Here is a 20176-nt window from a genome sequence, read left to right on the forward strand (position 1 = left end):
TATTTATTAAGACTTTCATTATAAAGACATAAACTGGTAATTAAATTTTTGTTGAATTATTACAGGTTCAGAACAACATGTGGGTCAATGGGTGACTAAGTATTATGTTTTGGATGGTGTATATTTTTTATTTTGTTTGTTTTTTGGTTATAATTTTTATATTGTGGTGATGTGATGTAATTATTTTGGCAGTTATGTTGGAAATATGCCAGATAAATTGCTAGTATTCACTAAAATGCACTCATTTTTATTATTTATTTGTTTGTGTGTGTGTGTGTGTGTGTGTGATATTGTAATGGAAGAAAACATTATTTCTATTTGGATATAATTTTATTGTAAATACTGATTTCTTTAATTTGCTTTTGTATTGAAAATATGCTTGATGAATTAAGTTACTAAAATACACTGGCATTGTTGTTTATTTATTTTACTTTTGTTGTTAAGGAAATAAGAATGCTTGTATTTTGTTATAAGTTTACTGAGGTTGTAAGATGTTATTTAGCCAATTCTATAGATAATGTGTTTTTTTCTTTTTCTCATTTTAGTATATGTTCTGATTTGTTTAATTTTACACCTAAGAGGCTAATTATATGGGCCTATTTAGTTCACACTTTTATAAACATAAAGACAGCTGATTACAATTGATTGCAAATACATTTGACTAAAGTTAATTAAAAACCAATACTCTTTCACCTGCTTGTGCTCTTCTCTGGCTTTTTTCAATCAACTTCTTGGCTAATAGAAGACTGTTAATACAGTTTTGGATACCATACAAGACTTGCTTTTAACTAGTTTAGGAATCAGACATTCTGATAATACCGATAATACCTGATATTTCTAGTGTGGAGGCATGATCTTAAATTTCATAACACTGAGAGAAACTTGCCAGAACATTCTGAGACTGTTAGTTCTGTTAGCTGGGTTTCTCACAAATAAGGAAGAGTAGAGCGCAGGAAAGGATGACATGCACTAGATTGCTCAACATTTCTTAATATGTGGAAATCTCTAGTTTGGCAGAATGTTATGGTTTCAGTCAGTTCAGTTGAGTGCATGATGTAGTTTTGACGTGGTTAAGTATCTTGATCAAGCTGTAGTAGATGACCTTTGACCTGAATTAAACCTGCCACTATGTTCCAACATAGTTTGACAGCCTTTTGTTTTTGTAATTTTTAAAAGGAAAAAATACAATGTTCTCGAATTGGGTCTTGTTGGTCAAGATAAACCACTTTTCTTGGTGTTTAGTCTTAGTGTTGTTTGTCAATCAAACACACAAATGTTAAAAAACGTTTTGCTCAGTTTCACTTCTGTGAATCGTCCAGTATTGCTGTGCTGTTTTTGGGGATCAGATATGTAAAATATAAACCATAATTAGTTATTTAACTCTCCAGGTATTCATCTATAAATCATCTGTGAATATGAGGCTTTGAATGATAGAAACTCACAATATTAAACCTTTAATTAAGTCTTTTGCCTGTTTGATTTTAAATTCTGAAGGCAGATGATTAAAATAAACACTTAAATCTCCTTTTCATTTCCTAGGAAGCTCATGGATTAGAGAATCAACGAAGTCTGCAGGGTATTTCAAAATGTTTACTTAGTTAGTCACACACACATCGGAAACTGTCAATTAAAAAAAAAATCTAATTATTAAAACATTAACTGTAAAAGAATGGCTCAGCAAGAAATAACTGATACACAAATAACTAGTTGTATTCACTTATTACATTTTAGTTTATTTATTTATTTATTTTTTACTTTATCTATGTTGATATCTTTTTTTTTGTTTCTTTACAGATTAAGTGCACAAATACTGAAAGTATTGAACTTTAAAACATCTACATCTGTTTGGCTGAACGCCCCGACATATCAACTTCAGACTTAACCAATCATTTAAGTTGTGACAGGACTATCTCCTTGCCTGACCAATAGAAGGTGGGAATTGGTTTCTGTGCAATATGCCAAAAATCAGCACTATGAAAAATGTTCATGTAAAAAAAAATATATATATATATATATTATATATATATATATATATATATATATATATATAAATATAAATATATATATATATATACACACACACACACAGGTGCTGGTCATATAATTAGAATACCATCAAAAAGTTGATTTATTTCACTAATTCCATTCAAAAAGTGAAACTTGTATATTATATTCATTCATTACACACAGACTGATATATTTCAAATGTTTATTTTAATTTTGATGATTATAACTGACAACTAAGGAAAATCCCAAATTCAGTATCTCAGAAAATTTGAATATTGTGAAAAGGTTCAATATTGAAGACACCTGGTGCCACACTCTAATCAGCTAATTAACTCAAAAACACCTGCAAAGGCCTTTAAATGCTCTCTCAGTCTAGTTCTGTAGGCTACACAATCATGGGGAAGACTGCTGACTTGACAGTTGTCCAAAAGACAACCATTGATTGACACCTTGCACAAGGAGAGCAAGACACAAAAGGTCATTGCAAAAGAGGCTGGCTGTCAGGCCAGGAAATCTCACACTCATCCATGCCTTCACTTTCATTTTCCTTTTCAGTCTCTTAATTTTTTCTGATATTTTCTAAATTACCCAAATGTCAAAATTATGACAATAACAATTACATCATTATAATATTTTTATACTAAAATCCTATTACTGAACATGATATAGCATTATAATGAGTCATATTTTTCCCTTATGAAAATTAACCATTGTTAATTGTTGTAATGGTTGTGTTGTTGTCTGCCCTTGCTCCATCTAAACCTATTATAAAACGATGTGAATATTTGTCTGCTAAATTACCACTGTAACATTAAAATAGATAATAATTATGTCCTTTAGCATACAGTGTTTTGAGTGATGAGTAATGGTTTGCTTCTGCTAACGGGTAATAGCAGTTTAATACTTAATTAAGTAAACAGAGACAAAACTACAATAGTCTATTTACAGATGAAACACTCAGGTTACTAACTTAACCTCAGTTGCGTCGATTGATGCTAATGGGGAACCTCCTGTTTACTCTGTTTCTGAAGCCTCATTTGTTAATGTTTGTGTAGCTGCACAAACCAGTGGCACTCGAGCCCGCCAGAAGGGGCATAGCGGATCGCTCTATAAGTCAGATCGGAGCACCATCTCATCAGAATCATACGACTGAAGCAACAGCCATTGATTCACATTCAGCTTATAGCAAGGCACATCATGCAATGCTCGTTCCCTTATCTCAGGGAACCAAGGTAATGTTAGTAACCAGAGCATACCCTATCAAACAGGATCTCCTGTTGCGTCGCTTGACGCTAATGGGGAACACATCCTGCAGCGCCTTGCTATTAGCAGAAGCAGAACTAAGCCTGCTCTACAAGCCCAACTCAGGAGCACTCATTAGAGGGCCCCATTAGCCTGAGTTACAGCAGAAACCCGAGTCATAAATCTGAGGTCTACTTAACAAAGCCCTTACTCTTAAAAGGGGATGGGTACATTCAAGCAGAAAGGATACACACCTTCATAACAGCGATGTCCAAACTGTAAAATCTAGTGAAGGTAGACAGTAATGACCAGCCAGTGACTGAACAAAGCATGTCTGCTTCCTGGTTCAATTTGCCCGGCACATGAACTGCTCGTAATTAGAGGAGTTTTCTCTGTGCCCAAAACAGGAGACATCGAGTCATCCTTTTAAGGGGACTAGACCTGAGGCCGACTTGGTGGTTGATATAAGCTACTTACCACCGTTGTATTGTCTGAATGGACCAGGACGTGGTGCCCCTTTAAGGCTTGCAGGAAGTTTTGCAGGGCTAAACAGACTGGCATCATTTCGAGGCAGTTGATATGTAGGTGTCGCTCGTGGATTAACCATGAGCTATATGCCAGATTGCCCTCATACACAGCGCTCCAGCCCGAGCTGGAGGCATCCGTTGTGACTACTTTCCTTCTGGAGGTCATCCCCAACTGAACGGCTGATAAGAACAGGCGAGGAGTTGTCCAGGGTGTCACAGCTCTGATACAGCAATGGGTTACCCTGATATTACACTGTCCCAGGCACCAAGCGTGGAAGGGAACATGAGTTTTGAGCCAATATTGGAGGGGTCACATATGTAACAGGCCCAGGGGAATTACTGAGTCGTCGTCCTACATGAAGCCGAGCAACCTCTGAAACACCCTGAGGGGACACGGAAACGATGCCGCCACTCGCTGAATGTTCAGGGTGCATTCCAGTGTAATCCAGGCTTCTCAGAGGCGACAGAACTGCATCCATGCACTTTGTAAAAGTGCGAGGGGCCAGGCAAAGTCCAAATGGTAGGACTGTGTACTGATAGGCCACTCTCTCAAATGCAAATCTCAAGAATGGTCTGTGACGGGGGCTATTTGGATGTGAAAGTATGCATCTTTCAGATCTACAGACAGAAAACAGTTTTTGGGCATATTTGCACGAGGATCTGTTTCAAAGTTAGCATTCTGAATGGCCGTGGCATGAGAGCACGATTCAGGAGTCTGAGATCGAGAATTGGTCTAAGCCCGCCATCTTTCTTGGGAACAAGGAAGTAGCGGCTGTAAAAACCTGATTCGCTGTTTGCTAAAGGGACCAATTCTATATTCTATAATTCGCCTTTCGCAAGTAATGTTTGAACCTCGGAACACAGAACAAGAGCATAGTTGTCCCGTACAGAGGTCTGAACAATGCCTTTGAAACAAGGCAGCCTGCAGTCAAACGGAAGGGAGTTACCTTGTTCTATGTCTGTTAGAACCTAGCTTGACATGCTGGGGATGGCTTTCCAAGCCAAAAACCAAGCAGCAAGTGGTTCTATTTTTACTGATGGCAGTTTGCCATGTGTAAGTGGGGAACTGACATTCTTGACTGCAGGAAGCGGAGAAATGCTCTTTTGAGTATGTGGGTCCGCTATGGCAGCGGTAATCATCTGGGGCACATGCCGAATTTGTAGGACATGCCCGATTAAGAAACCTCCACCACTCAGAAGTGTTCGAAGAGGTGGGGAATGATCGCAAGCTTTCTTCAAGGGAGTTCAAGCCTCGGCAAGAACTAGCCCTCTCCTTTTTCTTTCTGCACACAAATCATGACGACTCCTGAGGTTCAGGGTCCAGCACTACTCAAGGGACTTTTTAACAGTAACACTTCAGGAAGGGATAATTCTTAGCCATCCGGGGGCACTGTTGAAGCCCAGGCTCTGGCTTCAGTGGGGGCTGGGGCAGAGCCGACTTTGCAGGCTGCTGGGTGGACGAGGTCTTGGGATGACTAAGCTAGGGACTGAGCTAGGGAGCTTGGGCAGGAAATGACGCAGTGCTTGTGATGTCTTTTGTGCTTCAGTGAAATACTCTATAAATCTGTCCACGGCAGGGCCAAAAAGTCCCTTGGGTGAGACTGAGGAGTCGAGGAATGCCATTTTCTCAGTGTCGACTTATATAGCAGTCAGCTCCGCCTCTTCTGGCAGGCTCAAGCGCCATTGGTTTGTGCAGCTACACACATGTTAATGAATCAGGCTTCAGTATACAGGAGTTTCCCAATTAGTCCCATTAGTGATGCAACTGGAGTTTCTGTTTAATAGGGAACTGACCTGCACTTGAAGTCCTGAACAGGTAAGTAGTTTCGCCTCTCTGTTCCACCTGGGCACTTCCACTTCATTCTCGAGTCTCTTGCATTGTTTACACTTATCGAAACTGGCAGAGGTGCAGAGCGTGCAATCAGAATTGTAGCTTTGCCAGTCACAACTACTAGACTATTCATGATTTATTGGATTTTTTATCTACTGGCGAATTTGGGAATAATTGCCATCAGCTTGATTCAGTCATATACTTTCAATCTGAATAAAACCAGTTAGTTTAGATCAGATCAAACACTTTTTTTCAGGTCACCTGTTAGAACAGTTTGAGTTAGAATTTTGCCACCAGTGTTGACACTCAATCTGACATTTTACACTCCATTACATATACGATTGACATCTGCTAAGAACAAATGTTTAAGCTTGGTGAACATTCATGAACACACTCACATTTTGTTCAGTTTGATATAAAGTTTTTATTTTCACATTTCAAAGTCATTAATGTTTGGATACTGAGAGTTTCGTACGTTTTATTAGTAACACCACAGCTAACAAAATGTGTTATAAAAACGTTGTGCTAACATTCCCATTAGGTTATGAAAATGTTAATTTAAAATGTAAAGTTGTTAAAACATTTTAGAAACGTTTTTCTTGGTTATGCAAACATTATGGGAAAATTACATTTGATCATTTTGCAAACATTATTTGAACATTACTTTATGAATGTTTTCTGAAGAAAAAAAAAATGGATGAGTGTCCAACTAAAACATTGTAATAAAATTTTTTGGAAGAATATTAACCAATGTTCTTAGAAACACACCTTACAAATGTAACCATGGTTCCTTTTTTTTTTTCATTAAAACAAAAAACTCATTTTACACATCAAAAAAACATAACTTCAGGCTTTTGTAAAAAAAATTAAAAAAAAAAAAAAAAAAAAAAAAAAAAAAAAAAGAAAGAAAGAAAAAGAAAGAAAAACAGACAAACTTGCTCATGTCTTAAGATAAGCAGAAGACAATTAATTCAGTTGTAAAATGTGTATGCTGTTGCCAAGAACAATCACTGCATGAAAAGAGCTGTATCCGGACAAACATGGAATGGGAAGAGTTCAACTAGTGTTCATTTCCAGTAAGTAAACAGACGGTTCTGAAACATCTGACATTACATCAACATCTTTGTACAAAACTGCTTTAAAAACCAATAAATGCGAGACATGTTACACAAACACACATAGATATCTGGGTCAGTGGTGGACGTATGCATTATTGCTGTTTGACTAAATTTACTAGTACATTTAACTTTTTTGAGGATCAGCAGTAAAAAAAAGGTTATGAGTTATAAAAATGTTGTGGGAACATAATTCCAGTTTTGGATTGCTTCTAAAACATTGAAATATCCAGTTTTCTTATCACGGTTATGGTGTTAAAGGATGCTTGACATTTCAAAGTGTTAATAATTTTATTTTCACCCAAAATATGTTATTTGAATGCATATTTTTAATATTCTAAGAATATCTTTTTGTGATTAGAATGTTACAAAAATGTTTCTTAGAATGTTCAAGTTCCATCTATTCATCTTAAAGGGTTAGTTCACCCAAAAATTAAAATTCTGTCATTAATTACTCACCCTCATGTCGTTTCAAACCCGCAAGTGTGCTGAGTCACGTACACGACTATACACTTGAGATACTCAGAGATTTCCGGATACAGGATATTTCTGATTGCACACACTAGTCTAGATTGCACTAGATTGACTAGATTGCACACATGTTCAGAGATTTCCAGTACACCAGCCCTCATAAAAAATTAACCATGGTTTTATAATAGTAAAAGTGTATACTATGTTTTTTTGCAGTTTGACTGCCATTTGTATAACTCATGGACTCATGAAAAACTATCCCAAAACAAAAACAGCTGTGGGTCATCCAGTGTATGTAAACTTTTTAAATTTTTTTATAAATTATACATTTTGATTTTTATAAAATCAGTAAATGTAAATATCTATTATGTAAAATTGTTTATTCATGACGATACTAAATAAAAATAGCATACATTATGATCCCTCTTATTTTGTTAAAATGATTGCATATTCTGCTAGGGCACAGAGGGGCAAACTCAGTCCTGGAGAGCTACCGTTTCTGACAGTGTCCAGAAGTCAGAAACACCAGAGCACATAGACGGAAACTGCTGGAAACGTTCCATTTACGGGGTTGTGTGCTGACGTGAACAGTCTGGAAACACACCTTTTCACGCAGTGAGGAGACAAATTGTTGAATAAATTAGTTAAATTAGATTAGATACTGAATAAATTAGTTCTCTAGCTCTCAGATTCCATCAAAAATATCTTAATTTGTGTTCTAAAGATGAACGGAGGTCTTTATGGGTTTGAAACGACATGAGGGTGAGTAATTAATGACAGAATTTTTGGGTGAACTAACCCTTTAAAGGAGCCATGTGTAATGTCTGGCAAAAAAAATCAAGTCATACTCCACATTCCATACCAGATGGGGGCAATATGCCTCAATAAAGTGAATTGGTCTACTCTAGAGTAACAAACGAGAAACGGCATAGTCTCTATGCTCCGCCCCTACCTTCACAACAACCCTAGAGCCATAGCCGAAGCCTAAAGGACGTTTTGCCTCCAGAGGAACGTTGGGTGATGTCAAGTGATTTTGAAACATGACATCTTCAAGCTACTCCCCTTCACCTTTACCAGTGAATATGTTCATATTCGTTTTGTTCATATTACATTTTGAATTGTATATACACATTATTTGAATTAAATTAATTTGACAGACAGCATTCTGTCAACATCATTGGTGAACATCAGACAGCTGATGTTGACCAAGCTAGCGCCAACCAACGTAACCAGAGCTGCCAACTCTCAAGCATTCACCGTGAGACACACGCAATTGACTCTTTTCACAAGCTTTCAAAAACTTGACCGCTCTGAATATAGTGAGTGAGTGCGCGCGCGGCCGGGGCGCGCTCTCTCTCTCTCTCTCTCTCTCTCTCTCTCTCTCTCTCTCTCTCTCCTCTCTCTCTCTCTCTCTCTCTCTCTCTCTCTCTCTCTCTCCTCATCTCTCTCCTCTCTCGTCTCTCTCTCTCTCTCTCCTCTCTCTCTCTCGTCTCTCTCTCTCTCTCTCTCTCTCTCTCTCCCCTCTCTCTCTCCCTCTCCTCTCTCTCTCTCGTCTCTCTCTCTCTCTCTCTCTCTCTCGGGTTCATTATCATCGAAGACATTTCAAGCTTCTTAGGTAATGTTACATTTTAGCATCAGCTTGGTAGAGACGGGCTTTGGTAGATAACAGGTGAAAACCGGATCGAATCTGTGGGTAAGTTATAGCTAGCTAACTATCAAACGCAGCTACGGTTAGCCATCGAACAGCCTTCGATACATTTCTATGTTATAACTTCCCGAAAAAAAATATGCAAAAACATATAAAACAAACTTCTAGCGAAATACTAACAGCATCTTACTTACCAATCAAAAAGAAATGTTGCAAGTTCGGAGTCGAAGCTCATTTCTTTCAAGTCCATCAGTTGTCTCCAGCGATGGAAAGCAGTGCCGATGTTTACTCTGTTTCGGCTCCTTTTCTTATCGGATTTATTTGTGATTCCGAGCGCGGTTGCTTGACATCAGGTTCAAGTACGCCCACAAGCCGTGCGAGTTATTCGTGTATTGCAGGTTGGCTGGTGGGTATATTGCCCGCATACCGCCTCCCATGGCCGAAACTGGTATTACGACACCTGTCGGGCCGTGGCTAGTAATGCTAATGCTAATTAAGGTTGATATCTCTGCAGCACTATAACTTGACATTTTTTTAATGACATCATCGCCCTTATTTCTTCTCATTCTTTTGATGCGTGTAGGTCATTTTTTGGATATTTTTACCTCAATTTTTACACATGGCACCTTTAAACATCCACAATTTCAGCATTACATTTACATTTATGCATTTATCAGAAATTCATAAAAGAAGAAGAAGAAGAAAAAAAGCTTAATAAATCAATAGGATACCCTACAAGCTTTCTGTCATTTTAAGTTCTTCCTTTTTCATGACGAATACCAAATTATCCGTTTTACTGCAGTGATTATAATGGTGTTATTATGACAGGAACAATGGTTTCTAAGACAGATTTGAGACTGACAGGACTTTATAAATCCACTGTGCAAATACTGTAGGTTTAATGTACATCTTTGTTTTGGTTATGTACTCCATATTCATAAGAACACTGCGTATGTACATATATGAATCTGTTTTATGGCATGTTGGTCAAAAAATAGACAATAATGATGTGAAAATCTGATGCAGGAAACAATGTAAAACATAAACTGTTTTGAACATCTCATACATTATTAATATTTAATGTTCTCTGAGGTTGACTCATGTTTATTTCATGTTTTAAGTGTTTTGAACAAATTTTACTTGGATTGATCATATTAGAGTCATTCTATATTTAGGGGTACATTTCATGTCAGCCAAAAAGTTAGAAAACCGGTATTGTTTTTTGTGAAATAAATTAGGTGGATGAATAATTTATACCCTTAATGTGCTAAATTAATTGTTTGGCAAGCTTAAGCACTAATGCCTTTTTAAATATGTTAATGAAAATTAATATTTGATTTATTATTTCGTCAACTGTGTTATGGACAAATGTTGTCAAATGAAACATGAATGAAGTCCCACATGTTTGATTACACAGTTGTGACCCTGGATCACAAAACCAGTCTTAAGTGTCAATTTCTGGAAATTTCTTCAGCGTTCCACTGATGTATGGTTTATAAGGATCGGACAATATTTGGCCGAGATACTACTATATGAAAATCTGGAATCTGAGGGTGCAAACAAAAAATCTAAATACTGAGAAAATCCCCTTTGAAGCTTTCCAAATTAATTCTTAGCAATGCATATTACTAATCAAAAATTAAGTTTTGATATATTTACAGTAGGAAATTTACAAAATATCTTCACGGAACATGATCTTTACTTAATATCCTATGATTTTTGGCATAAAAGAAAAATTGATAATTTTGACCCATAAATGTTTTTTTGGCAATTGCTAAAAATATACCCAAGTGACTTAAGACTGGTTTTGTGGTTCAGGGTCACATTTGTTTGAAGGTTTTTGAGTCTGTTCACCAGAGATTTTAAGGTTAAATGTCTAAAATATGAATTTGGGACTTCATAATGGGCGTACTGTGGGATGCTATCATGAAGGATGATACTTTTCTTTAACATAAATCCACAGTATGCTGAATTTAGTGTTATTCACCATCCTTACCAAAGACGTCCATCTCCAGAGATATCCCCATCTTTTTTTCAGAAGGTTTAGTTCACATTTAAAATATTTATAACATAAAAACCAGACATAGCACAGTTGACAAAGTAACACAGTTGACAGGTAAGAATGAACTTAGTATACATAATGCATTTTAAACACACACAGACACATTATAATATATATTTTAACGTTAATAAATATATATTATATTATTATAACAGTAAATAAAGTCGTGACTAAGCAAAAAATAAATATATGCCAAATCTATAATATTATATAGGTTCATTAGGAATTCTGAATGCTTTTTAACCCTTGAAAAATGTGAATATAATGTGTATATAATATTGTGGATACAGAGTTCATAGAAAGTGTGGCCATGATTAGATCAATTAAGTTTATCCATTGTTTTCCATGGTTTTAGGTAATCCCTATGTAATTTCTGTGTAATGACAATAGATTGTGAATATATATTTTTTATCAACAACACTCAGTGGGAGTGTAACTTGAGACTGAATTGCCAACATTGTCAACTGTGTTAATCCTTGTCAACTGTGTTACATTTGATGGGTAACACAGTTGACAGGTAACACAGTTGACATTTCGGCCATTTTTGGGGCCTTGTGCAAACTGCTGACCTTGGAATAGTTAGTACATGACCTTGAATAACTTTTGTTTTTATATTCTTTCTCTACATATTTATAAATATAACGTGACACAAGTTCACCAGAAAATGTTGATGACACAGTTGACAGTCAATTATTCTACTCTATGTGCAGATAATAATCTAGATAGAATATTGAAGAGGAGAAGTTATGACTTTCCACACTGTCTTCAAATTTCCCTCCAAAAAAAAGAAAATACGTCACGTGATGTTGGACATATGACTTTGGAACCAAATAAACCGTTGCTGATTTATAGGGAGTAACACTTTTGACACTGATTTCTCGGACACACACAAAATGGATGATTTAATGCAAATACATGAGCAAGATATTTTTTTAAACGTCTTTCTCATAATTTAATGATTATTTTGGACAAATATTGATAAGAAATATATACAGAAACATGCATTTTAAATCCCCATCAGCTTGATTCAGTCATGTTATATTTTCAATCTGAATAAAACCAGTTAGTTTAGATCAGATCAAACACTTTTTTCAGGTCACCATTCAGAACAGTTTGTGTTAGAATTTTGCCACCAGCATTGACAGTCAATCTGACGTTTCACACTCCATTACAAGTACGAGTGACATCTGCTAAGAACAAATGTTTTAGCTTGGTGAACATTCATGGCATTTTGCAACACACTGGCATTTTGTTCAGTTTTATATAATATACATTTCAGTCATTTCCCAGTGTTATGCTTGGATACTGAGAGTTTCAGATGTTTTATTAGTAATATCACAGCTAACAAAATATGTTATAAAAACATTGTGCTAACATTCCCCCTAGGTTCTGAAAATGTTAATTGAAATAATTTATGAACATTTTTTCTTGGTTATGCAAACATAACAGGAACATTACATTTGATCATTTTGCAAACATTATTTGATCATTACTTTTGAATGTGTTCTGAATGTTCTGAAACAAGTAATATTTAAAAAAAAATTGGATGAGCGTCCAACTAAAACATTGTAATAACATTTCTGAAATAATATTAACCAAAGTTTGTACAATGTTCCTTGTTAGTTGGTATACTGTATATATGGCAAAACATATTTAATCACAAAACATTTTTGGCATTAATACATAACATCAGGCTTTTTTTAAAAAAAGAAGGCAGAGATTTTTTGGTGGACTATCCGAGTTGTACTACTGTAGGAGAACATCTGATATATTTCAGAAGAACAGAAAGAAAGAAAGAAAGAAAGAAAAAAAGAAAGAAAGAAATCAACATCTTTGTCAAAAAACTGCTTTAAAAGCAATAAATGCAGGAATGCGAGACATGTTACACAACCCACATAGATATCTGGGTCAGTGGTGGATTCCTGCTGTTTGACTACATTTACTAATGCCCTGTGAAAGCAAACACACACACACACTGGAAGTGTTACAGTGAATCCAACAGTCTGGTCAGAACCAAAGCAAATATTAGAAAGCAAAAACATTAAGTGAATATCTATATACATTCTACAGAGAATGTGGTCAGTATCAGTGCAATGGAATCTTTTCATGCTCTGATTAATCTACATGCATGAAGTGACCAAATGTAAAATGACACCAAAGATAAAATTGTTATTTTGAGGATCTGCAATAAAAATTGTTATAAGTTATACAAATGCTGTAGGAACATTCCAGTTTTGGAATGCTTCTAAAACATTGAAAAAAAAGTTTTCTTATCACGGTTATGATGTTAAAGGTCACAGAGGCGTTTCTTACAAAGTTTTAATAACTTTATTTTCACCCATAATATGTTATTTGAATGCTTATTTTTAATATTCTAAGAACGTTTTTTTTTGTGATTAGAATGTTACATGTACTTACTAGGGTGTTCAGGATGGGTGCTATGTGGTTTGCTGGGGTGTTTTGGATGGCTGATAGCCATTGGTTGGCAATTCACAGTTGCATTTACACCAATTTTCAACCAGCTTTGTATTATTACAAATGTCAGTAGTAGAAATAAATTAATAATTTGTATAATTTTTCTGTTAACCTGCACCAAAATATCAGTTTATTTATCAGCAAAAATCTGCCATAGGAAATAAAACACATAATCCAGCAGACTTTGGACAGATCCAGGGATTTTGAGAAAACTAAACATTGTATTTGAGTATAGTCTGATTGAGCACATTATTGATGGTTTTGTTTGTTGCATTTTCTACCATCCATGAAAAGCCACTAAAAACAGTGATAAAGATCACTATATTAATGACAGCTGTTAAATGCTCCTCATTGATGTTGCAATGGATGTTCCTGCAAAGTCAGAAAAACATCATACATCACTCTTAAAATGCTGATTATAGGCTCAGATTTTGATGTAACCTGGAGCTTCTAAACAAACATCAAGGTGCAAGAAGAGTTCATATACTATGCATATGAAATTGTTACTGTAAGCTGCAATTCATTTTAACTGCAATGAACACATTTAGGTCACAAGGGGAAAAATGGACTTACTTCTTATCTGATGTCTATTTCTGCAAGTAATTATCACATATGCTGCAGCAATTGTGATCAAAATGACGAGAAACCCGCAGACTGAAGACATCACAATGGTGCTCCAGACGCTCTGAGGTTCATCTGACTCTTTTTCTTGTACTTGTTTTGCTAAAAGAACAATAGAAGTTCATTGTGTATATTTGTGTGGAATAGTGAAATGGTGTTTGTGGTCTTATGTCTCCCTAGAAAAGCTTTCTTTTGGATGCTAACTCTGTAACCTGACATATACTCAGTAAGGTAGCCATGAGATGAAATATGACCTTAAGGTATACAACAAAACAATGGCTCCAGTTCCCAGGGAACAGACAGATTAACAGAGCTAAAATAATCATTGTGAAGTCATTGTGCAAGTAAAAGAAAAATAAGCATCCTTATTTCTCACACAAGCATTCAGAGAGCTCACATTTAGTTTTACAATTCTGAATGAGTTTACTGTATAATCTACAAGTAAAAGTCTTGCAAAAGTTATGGAGTACTTATTTCTGGCATAGAATAAACAAAAAAGGAATTTTATTTTTATTTCACAATTCAGATTTTTTTTCTCACAAATCCGAGTTTATATCTTAATTCTCACCTTGTCTCACAATTCTGACTTTTGTATAGACTCAGAATTGTGAGATATAAACTCAGAATTGAGATTATAAAGTCAAAATTATGAGATATAATGTGAGAATTGTATAACATAAATTCAGAATTGAGAGATATAAACTTGCAATTGCAAGTAAAAATTAAAAAGTTAAAATATTTTTTTCTTTTCATTGTGGAAATAAGCTTCCATAGTGCTGAATTAAAGAGATACTCCATCCCAAAATGAAAATTTTGTCATTATTCACTTAACCCCATGTCGTTCCAAACCCGTAAAAGCTTAGGGGGCATTTTTAATTTACAAATTACAGACATGGCCGATTCGCATGGGATTAAGATCACAGACATCCTCAGCAATTATTACAAATGATTGGAGGTCACCAGGTAATACTAATCCTGTGCGAATAGGGCTTTAGTCACTTCCTTGTTGGTTTCACGAGAGAGAGCGGGAGGTTGCCGCTTGACACTTTGGTTTGAATGAAAACAGCGCATTGGCACAGCGCTGCTTGCACAGAAGAGTGTCATCTGCGTACTGCTCAGAATTGCCAAAATGGCGCTATGCTGATTTGGACAGACACAGAGAAGAGGAATTGTTGAATAAAGTCATTATTTTTTTTTCTTTGTGTACAAAAAGTATTCTCATCGCTTCATAATGTTACGGTTGAATCACTGATGGCAGACGCTTTCCATACTTTCCTGGACCTTGACACTGTTATTTATTTGGCAGTCTATGGGACAGTCTCAAGCCTCCCGATTTTTCATCCAAAATATCTTAAATTGTGTTCCGAAGACGAACAAAGCTTTTACGGGTTTGGAACGACATGGGGTAAGTGATTAAAGACAAAAAATTTATATTTTTACCTTTTAACCCTTTAACTAGCAATGGTTATTGATTTAATCAAATTAAATGACTTAAAAACAACATGTTTGTCTTTTCATCTTGGTGTTTATGTTGAGGTTTACTTTTTCATGTAAAATTATTTTGATAAGTTTGAATATATGAAGAACAAAAATGTGCAAAGTTATAAACCATATAAACAGGTAGTTGACACAAAATACATGTTGATGTTATGCTCCATTTATTTTAAACAACTTTTTATACAGGTATGTCAGTTAAATTATTTTAAAGAATACATAATTTGATTTGACATCACAGGACCATTACAATGCCAAGTCAACAGAAAAATGGCATATAAAAGCATATAAAATACACTTTCCTTTCATAATTTAAGTATGTGATATGCACAAAAAAAAAGGACAGTGCAAAATAAATGCTGATACTGACCTGTGACCTCCAGATAGATTGTTTCATGCCTTAAAGGTTTACTCTTATAGTAACAGGTGTACAGTCCTTGGTCTGATGAACACACACTATGAATCACAAGAGAACAGTTTCCTGTCAGCCTCAGCTCTGTTCTGTTCCTGTACTCGAGTGCCATTTGGTTCTCTTCTTGGTCGTCATCTTTATAGTAATTAACCACAAGTGCCTGATCAGCGATGGTCTTCTGCCAGACCAGATATGGAGGACTGTCAGGAGGACACATGCAGGGAAGAGCTGCTGCTTCTCCAACCATAGCATTAACTTTAACGACAGGGTGGTCTGTGGAGGAAATATCAAGACAAACGTCTTGCATAAGTTGAATAAATATTATGGTACTGTAATGATATCAGATACTATATAAATTGAGATTTATACCATGACTGATTCATCAAAGAATATCATGATACTACTATGGTACATGGCCAAACAATGGTACTTTTTTGGTTAGTGTACTGTGTGTGTCTGTGTGTACTACAAACCATATTTTAGGCACAAATTTGTACCCAGAATTGAGCTAAAGCTGTCATGTTTTAGGAATTTTAGGAAGACATCTTATCATCACCTACTCTCTCTCTCACTCTCACTCTCTCTATATACGTATTTATTTACAGTTATTATTATATTTTTTTATAGTGGCTTTTTATTTAAAAATATAGATAATAATATATCCTTCCAAAACATTCCAGAATTAAAGCTGATTATATAACGATACTCACCATTGCACAAGCATGTCAATAACAGCATTTACGCAACCTGTGAAACAAACAGATCGAATTCCAGGGGCATGGGTACTCTGACTGATTTAAGTGTGACCAGGTACTATGCTCCCCTATTTTTGAATGAATGTATAAATAGTCTTTCTGCGTTACTATTGGGGGCTTATTCCAGGGGTTGTTCCTCCCACTAGCTTAGTAACCCACTGACGATTGTTGTTTGCGGTATAACTTTTCCTGTATGATAAGTCTTATTCTTAAGTTTTATATGTATATATAAGACATGATATATATATATATATATATATATATATATATATATATATATATATATATATATATATATATATATTGGTAATGAATATTATATATATATATGTATATATTAGACATGTGCCAGTGTGCCGGTATTCGAAATGCCATATATCATGGTAATGAATATGCACGATATTGTTATCATGGGCACTTCTAAATACCGTGAATAATTATATATTTCAAATTATTCTGATTTTTGAATGCATTTTAAGAATAATTTTACCATCAACTGGTCAAAATGCACAACACAGCTGTATACTGTTTGAAAGACGCTCTGATGTAAACAAGCACGGATGAGAAGCACATGGGGGAACATGTGAGAGACGTGCTGAATGAAAGCACATTCACTCTCTGACAGCAGATGCAGATGGCACTAAACTGCAGAAAATATAGCCCTTACCCTGGAAACCCCATAAATAAAGCAGCTGCACTACTTTCTAAAACATAATTAAATTATTTTAAATACCCATTCAGATTTTGTGGATTCGCTATGGTGTTCATCACAGCGCCAAATACTTAAATATTTATACTAAATAGGCTATTTATTTTAAAACTTTTTCTTTTCATTTTAATCTGGATTACAACATATCCTAGATATTGTTTGAAAGTGTTTTGATTGTTTATTCACACTTTACATTAGGGCTTCATTAGTTAACATAAACTGCCGAAAAGGAAAATTCTTCTGAACATTCATTAATCTTAGGTATTCAAATATTTAATAACACGTTGTTAAAATCGAAAGTTGCAGCTGTGTTATTTAATGAGCTAACTTGAAAAAAGACTTGTATTTTTTAACACAGATTAATAACTTCTGTAGCAAATGTAGCTATTGCTCATTGTGAATGTTAATGGTAATAGTAACTAGTAACTAATGAGGTCTTATTGTAAAAGTGATACCGACTGGTAAAACTTTTTAACTTTATATATTTTTCTGTATTGCTTTATTGTATTTATTTTGTTATAAGAAAAAAGTTATTTAACTTGTTATACTGTTTTATAACCACTTTTTTAAAACTAAATTTCAATACCATGATAATACTGAATACCATGATAAAAGCATTAGCAACTAATCGCAACAGGAAAATTTGATACCGGCATATCCCTAATATATATATAGATATAGATATATATATATATATATATATATATATATATATATATATATATATATATATTGTGTGTTGTATTATTGCCTTAGAGCAGGGTCAGGAACCTATGGCTCGCGACCCACACCTGGCTCTTTGACAAAGATCATGTGGCTCACCAGATCGCTCACCGTTTACCAACAAATGATCTATTACAAAAAATATACATCACTAGAGAACAGCAATTCATTTGTTGTAGAGCCTACATAAGCTGATAAAAGGTTTAAAATAATATATATTTTTTGTACCGGCCAAAGTGCGCATTCAGTGCTGTTTGCGAAAATCACGACTGCAAACTGATGTTTCGATGGTAATGTAAAGGTAATGTAAAGGTAATAAACTCAGATTCTAGCTAAGTAGCTTTAATAGCGAAAAGAAAGATTTTTTTGAACAGCAGAAAAAGTGTAAAAGTATGTTATAAAGATTGTGTAAAGAGCCAGTATAAAACATTTTGCCCGTTTTCTTTCGCTTTCTCTGCGCAACTTTCAGCGGGTGGGACTGTTAGCGTTATTAATAAAGGAATGTGAATAATGATATTTGTGTATTTTAATTCCCACTGTCCTAATAAAGTTACGATTATTAAATTATTAAAACGTTATTTAAAAAAAACGCATTTTATATGCAATATATATTACATGTATATATAATATAATGGCTTTTTTAGAAAAATGCATTAACCAAAAATAAAAAATTGTCTCTTTTGTCGAAAAAGGTTCCCGACCCCTGCTTTATTTTTAAAAAATTTAATTATTATTTTTATTTTTATCTTTACCACTAATAAAAAATTATTATTATTAGTGGTAAAGATTTTTATTTTAGTAATCTTGTTACCCTTTGTATATAAATGTTCTTGGAGTAGGAGGTTATAGAAATTTGTCCGTAAAGATTTGTTCTTGTAATCATTTGCTTACAAGTGTTTCTTTGTTTGTTTGTTTGTTTGTTTGTTTATGTAAATATAGTGTGTGTGTGTGTGTGTGTGTGTGTGTGTGTGTGTGTGTGTGTGTGTGTGTGTGTGTGTGTGTGTGTGTGTGTGTGTGTGTGTGTGTGTGTTTTTGTGTGTGTGTGTGTGTGTGTGTGCGCGTGTGTGAGTGGTTGGGTGTGCTGGTGTGTGTGTGTGTGTGTCAGTATTGAGCACGGATTTGGGTGTGAGTGATGTTTGTTTTCTTTTGAAGATTGATTGATAGTATTATGATAAAAACCCCCTCAGTCTATAGGAACAGTAAAGCAAAGCTGCATGCCAATGAACAATAATGGGCAGCTCAGTTGGCTGCCTTTGATTTTGAGATTAGGTACAGGCCAATAATAATGAGGGATGAGGTTCTGAGGCAGTTACACTAGCAGCACGGACACCAGGGTGTGGATCGGACCACACAAATTGTGTGACAACGGCTTTATTGACCGGATATGTTATCTGAGATTGCACAATGGTGTCAGGAATGTGAGATGTGTCAGTATGCCAAGGGCCTTACTTCGAATTACAGTAGTTTTATGAGACATTTGGTTGCTTCGCGGTCAAATGAAATCTTGGCCATTGGTTTTACAGTTTTGGAGCCTTCTCAGTCTGGCCTTGAGAATGTTATGGTCATGACTGATGTATTCTTTAAATATACATGGTCCGTGACCACCAGAGACCAGCAGGCGGACACTGTGGCACAGGTTTTGGTGTCTGAATCGTTCTGTCGGCTCTGTGTTCTGAGCCGCATCCATTCAGATCAGGTACGAAACTTCGAAGCCGCTCTCATTTACCAGCTTTTTCGCTTGTACGATATTGAAAAGTCTCACACTACTCCATGCCATCCAGCTGGTAATGGACAGTGCGAGTGGTTTATTAGGATGTTACATGACCTGGTGTGCTCACTGCCAGGTTCTCAGAAGGGAGATTGGCCCATTTGTCTTCCTCAAGTGCTATTTTCATATAATAGCACTCCTCATTAGAGTACTGGGGAGTCTTCACATTTCTTGATGTTTGGCCAGGAGCCACAACTCTCAGTTTATTTTCTTCTTGGGAGGGTCCAGGAGCCGTAGGGTTGGCTGTGTGCAGAGGTGGGTTTTGGAACATCAGAACAGGCTCCAAATAGTCTTTGAGGGGGTGCAAAAGCAGCTG

General features: G+C 35.4%; 2 protein-coding genes across 2 annotated transcripts in view; one reads left to right on the plus strand and one right to left on the minus strand.

Annotated features, from left to right (window-relative positions):
• The window catches only part of gart (phosphoribosylglycinamide formyltransferase), a 153981-nt gene that overhangs the window by 66048 nt on the left and 67757 nt on the right, over nucleotides 1-20176 (plus strand). The gene's annotated exons all lie outside the window — the stretch shown is intronic.
• Nucleotides 12693-16730, minus strand: LOC109113242 (myelin-oligodendrocyte glycoprotein-like). Its single transcript, XM_019126034.2, has 4 exons — nucleotides 16616-16730; nucleotides 15864-16178; nucleotides 13952-14101; nucleotides 12693-13750 (listed from the first exon to the last, which is right to left on the minus strand). The coding sequence occupies exons 1-4, from the start codon at nucleotides 16641-16643 to the stop codon at nucleotides 13716-13718; spliced, it is 528 nt and encodes a 175-aa protein (XP_018981579.1). The 5' UTR covers nucleotides 16644-16730; the 3' UTR covers nucleotides 12693-13715.

This window comes from Cyprinus carpio, chromosome A1 (genome assembly GCF_018340385.1).
Source record: "Cyprinus carpio isolate SPL01 chromosome A1, ASM1834038v1, whole genome shotgun sequence".
NCBI classification, from domain to species: domain Eukaryota; kingdom Metazoa; phylum Chordata; class Actinopteri; order Cypriniformes; family Cyprinidae; genus Cyprinus; species Cyprinus carpio.

What these genes read in the sequence shown, in the direction of transcription:
- LOC109113242 (XM_019126034.2), bottom strand. Translation starts at nt 16,643, where the DNA reads ATGCTGTTATTGACATGCTTGTGCAATG. An exon ending in AATCTATCTGGAGGTCACAG is followed by an intron (nt 14,102 to 15,863) that starts GTCAGTATCAGC and finishes TTGTTCTTTTAG; the next exon opens with CAAAACAAGTACAAGAAAAA. An exon ending in AAATAGACATCAGATAAGAA is followed by an intron (nt 13,751 to 13,951) that starts GTAAGTCCATTT and finishes CTGACTTTGCAG; the next exon opens with GAACATCCATTGCAACATCA.